Genomic DNA, 4,598 nt, shown 5'->3' on the forward strand with positions numbered 1-4,598 from the left:
GATTACTTCTGATGTCCATAATATAAAAGTTTGTCAGCATAAAATGCTTCAATGAACTTGAACAAACCATAAACTAAAGGTCTCTAATCATTTTAGAGAAGGTATCTGACCATTTTAGAAAACCTCTTCAGAGGTTTCTTATAGATTTTAAAGATCTCATTATCTCCCAAAAATCAAAGGATTTTATGCATACCATTTTCTAAATATACTTAGATACTCTCTTCTCGTAACATTAACTGTTGATTACTTCACATATTGTTTCACAGTGGAAAATGTTGCAGCATATATTGCTTCACCCATAGACTAACTCACTTAGGTGATACTCTTGGTCCAGGGACTTGAAATCTTGGCTGAACAGTGACTAAGTTCCACGTACTGTCACCATCCTCTCCTGACACTTCATGTACTGGCCTAATAGTGTACCGGAGATTCCTACCATCAAGATTGTCAAACACCACACCTATTAACATAATGACACACAAAATGAACCTTTTACAAAATTAAACTGCTCAAATTCTGACCATATCCATTGACACAAGTGTCAATTCTTGTGTTATTCTGACTTGACTCACGCCAACTTCTAACAGACTGTACCATCTCATTTTCAGTAGCATATGACATGTACTCCATTTGTGGCAAACGTTGCCTGACCAAACTCATCACTCCATTTTCCTCTACATTATAATGTAATGTGTATACTATACTGGTATATATACATATGGTTAGAGTGCCTACCTGTATTGTTGGGAGCATAGAAGATGGTGGTTGTTGTACGAGGTAAGTGGAGTGGATCAGGCTCAAAAGTCACTAAAACAGAACAAAACTCCTGAATGCCATGAAATCATATGCAAGCAGTGTATCCCAGCTATAGATATATGTCAGTCCTTTGCTTATTAGTTCACCTTAATGCTATATATGGCACAACTACAATTGATTGTATTTCTAAAAATATAGTATGTTCACGTTGAGCTGAATCCTCAAAAACATTTAATAACTCATGGATGCAATTACTCACGATCTTGAAATTTGGCTCATTTGTAGTACTGCTTGACCCGCTAAAAATATTTCAAAATGTTTTTGTTCAAATGTTTGACATAATATTTACAGCCAATCAAAATTTTCACAATAAATTTCCTATGGGGAAGCCATACAAATACTGAGTCCATTACAGCCCTTTCCTGAACTTTTAATGGAGCCAAACCATACATGTCTGTTGTAGACACCTTTGCTGTTACCAATAATCATCTGGTTGGCCGAAATGTTTACTCTGTTGAGAAAAAATCCACATTTAATTTTTAGCTGTTTTTCAGGATCCAGCTCAACGTGAACATACTATAGTAAGGGCAAGAGGTTTCAAATTATCTCATACACATACTTAAACCAGAACCTGTTTATACGTAACTTACCAAAGCATTTATCTTCTATAGAAAATACTCCAGCTCTAAAAAAATACACGTTTAGGACCTAAATTAGTAAAGTGTTTGGTATATATACAAAATAAATCCTATATAGCTATATTCATTAACAGTATAATTATAAGTTGATAATTGCAGTTGTGTGTACAGTAATCTGTATGTCTTCTGGCCACATGCTACCCACTTTTACTGTGGACTTCACCTAGCATAAAAATAATAAAAAATCCAAACATTATGAGCTACAAAAACTATAAAATTTCATAAGAAACAGTCATAACTTTGGAGCTCTTCTAATAGTTTCCACTGGACCATATCAAAACTTGCTATTGGGATTTGTCAAATGAAGCCATAAAAATAAAATTTCACAAAACACTGATTTTTACCATTAGTTCTTAGAAATTACACATTACAATAACCTAAAATGTACTTTATGTCCTATTCATAGCTTTAGCTGGGTTGAGCCAGTTAGTTGAAAAACCACGTTAGTGGCCATTGTTTTCTTCCCAATGCAAAATACATCTATTTTACACTATATCGAAAAACTGTGTACCAATAAGGATTTTTCAGGTGTACTGATATCCGATTAATCTGTACCTAAAAGAACCGATACCGATTATACCGATCCGATTATTGTATATTCTGTAAAATGTAAATCAAATAGAACTACAGGTGTAGCTACTGCACAATGTATATTAATCTAATGATTTTTAGAGAAAGACAAGTGATGCAACTATAAGGCACAGCAATACCTGGTTACCTATGGTGGTGTTGCCTCTAATACACAACCCAGACAATTAGGCACCACAAGTATTTTACTACATGCTCCCTTGCCCTGATTACTCTGTGTTATGATTAGTTTTCAAGATGGCTACTATACACAGAATATCAGTTCAGCTTTCCTGTGGTGTAGTTCTTTATTCTTAAAGTGTAACAGCTACCGTTTTCAGAAGATCTGGGTAAGAATAATCTAGCACAAATAGCAGTACTTACACATGCAGTCATATGGCTTCTTGTAACTTAACGTTGTATAGAGCGAAGTGTAGAAAGAGATTTTATTTGTTTGTAGTGAGCAAAAAGGCTTTTTCACTGCTTTGCTGATACTCATATTTGCCATGCAAACTATCAGTAGTGATATCGGTTCTCAGAGTATTTGTGCCGTTACCGATATGGTAGAAATTGCCATATCGGCAGCCGATCCAATCACCGATCCAATTATCGGTACATCTCTACTCAAAAGTACGGGCATTAGCACCCATAATCTTTACAGCATACTATACAACAAAAGAAAGCCCTTGAACAGCTCTATACAATCCCACCCACACTTTTGTTGTAACATAACCATACTAACACTTATTCACAGTTGATTACAACATAATACAAGCTCCATACAAAACTCTATGGGAGAATTAACACCTTGCCGTACAAACCATAAAAGTACAACCCGTTCTCCTCAACAAAATTCGCTAAACTTGGTGTCATTACATGTGTTGAAGCTTACTGCTTACAAACCTGTGCAAACTGAAAGCCTAAATGGTTATTCTACAGAAATATTTTGTAAAACATCTGAAAAAAACTTGTTTTTTTACTGCATAATATTACATACCTGAACACGTAATTTAATACTCTTTCCGATCTTTCCCATATGCTCAGAACAAAACTTTATATATGACTAGAATTGCTAGTCATCAAGGATTCTAATAAATTCAACCCCATTTTTGTAAACCAAAGTATGCGGAAGTTATGGCAACTTGTTCAGAAGACGGTAATATTTTTGGGTTCTTGTGCCTCGTAAAAATTTTTAATGTACGTAAAATTTGACAGAAAGTTTTGATACAGCTCAACATTGTATAGAGCAATAACATCTCAGACCCTTACAGATTCAAGTTTGTTCTGCTCACATACAAAGCTTTAGCACTGAGCAGATATTGAGCCCAGCCAAACAAGCTAACATTATAGTGGTCCCTCCATTATCTGGCCATCGATTATCTGAAGTTTCCGTTATCCAAACTGTGCCGGTGACTGTTCTATTAGAGTATTTGTCTAAAGTGTGTGTTCTATTAGAGATAAATAATGAACTTTTCAATTATCTGAACACACTCACGGCCCAATGAGTTCAGATTATAGAGGGGCCACTGTAATTGGTCAAGTTGCATTAATTTGGCAAAACTTGACCAGCCACAATCCACTATGAACCAAAAGCATGCTTAGATTACACATGTTGATATACACAAGATTGATAGTGGGTGACCAACACCTCCTGAAACAGAACAATTGCAGCGTGCTGACAAGGGTTTTGGGCACTATACAGTATATTGAATTTCTCTTTCCTAGAATCCCCACTAATTTGTGTCAGACTTACAAGAAGAAAAGGTCGCTGAGACCAGATACATTGCCATAGGGTTTTAGCTACACTGTGAGTACACACTATCTGCGGCATTGTCAGCTGCTAAGCATTTATGCATTAGCGAGTCGAACGCACACACAAACACAAACAACTAAGTTACCTTATGCCAATCACCACCAGTACTGCTAACAGTGGCAACACGAGCTCGAAAGCTGTTCCTATGGGTCGCCGTATCTGTAGGACAACAAAAAGGTTCAGTATACTAATAAATATTTTAGCAAAGCGACTTATTTTTACTTGTAGTATGAAATTCTTCCAAAGTAGAAGGTAAAATCGTCGAAAGTTAACTCCCACATTGAGTCGAGCCATTTTGCACAATAATTAACACGTCTTTAGCGTAACCATAGTGCCGACGCATGTGAGTTGCGCGACTTCCGCTCTACATAACCATGGTAACAGTAAGCCTTGCTTCACAACATAGATAATACACGTAGTATCTATGTTCACAGCTTCAGCTATAGACCTAGACCAAAAGGCAATGGCTGCAGTAAGGATGCTATTGATGTACTGCCAACGCAAAGTATAATCACTTGACTCGATTCACTTCTGTACTGATTCAAGTTGAACTCTTCTTTTGTAGGCGCACGCCCCTTCACATAAACTAAGTTACCGGCGCCACCAGACTAGACAAAGGGCCAGAGAAAGGCTCTAAAAGCAATGCATGATCCATCCAAAGTTGTCACGACTTTGGGGTTATATTGCTTTCCAGCAGATAATGTCAATGTATACATAGCTGGCTATATGCATACTAAGCCGTAGGGTCCGCAATCCGAAAAATC

General features: G+C 36.6%; 1 protein-coding gene across 1 annotated transcript; it reads right to left on the minus strand.

The window, feature by feature from the left end:
* Nucleotides 1-308: 308 nt before the first annotated feature.
* On the minus strand, nucleotides 309-4,128 carry LOC136248370 (uncharacterized). The gene is made up of 6 exons (XM_066040154.1): nucleotides 4,057-4,128; nucleotides 3,920-3,993; nucleotides 1,407-1,441; nucleotides 736-807; nucleotides 522-674; nucleotides 309-460 (listed from the first exon to the last, which is right to left on the minus strand). Exons 1-6 carry the CDS (start codon nucleotides 4,126-4,128, stop codon nucleotides 309-311), a joined length of 558 nt encoding a protein of 185 aa, XP_065896226.1.
* Nucleotides 4,129-4,598: the final 470 nt, after the last annotated feature.

The sequence above is a fragment of the Dysidea avara genome, chromosome 3, assembly GCF_963678975.1.
Source record: "Dysidea avara chromosome 3, odDysAvar1.4, whole genome shotgun sequence".
Taxonomy (NCBI): domain Eukaryota; kingdom Metazoa; phylum Porifera; class Demospongiae; order Dictyoceratida; family Dysideidae; genus Dysidea; species Dysidea avara.

Bases quoted from the DNA above. Each gene is read 5' to 3' on its own strand.
- LOC136248370 (XM_066040154.1), bottom strand. From the start codon at position 4,128: ATGGCTCGACTCAATGTGGGAGTTAACTTTCGACGATTTTACCTTCTA. The intron at 3,994-4,056 runs GTAAAAATAAGT...GTTGTCCTACAG, and splicing joins GGAAGAATTTCATACTACAA to ATACGGCGACCCATAGGAAC. The intron at 461-521 runs GTCAGAATTTGA...TTATGTTAATAG, and splicing joins CACTTGTGTCAATGGATATG to GTGTGGTGTTTGACAATCTT.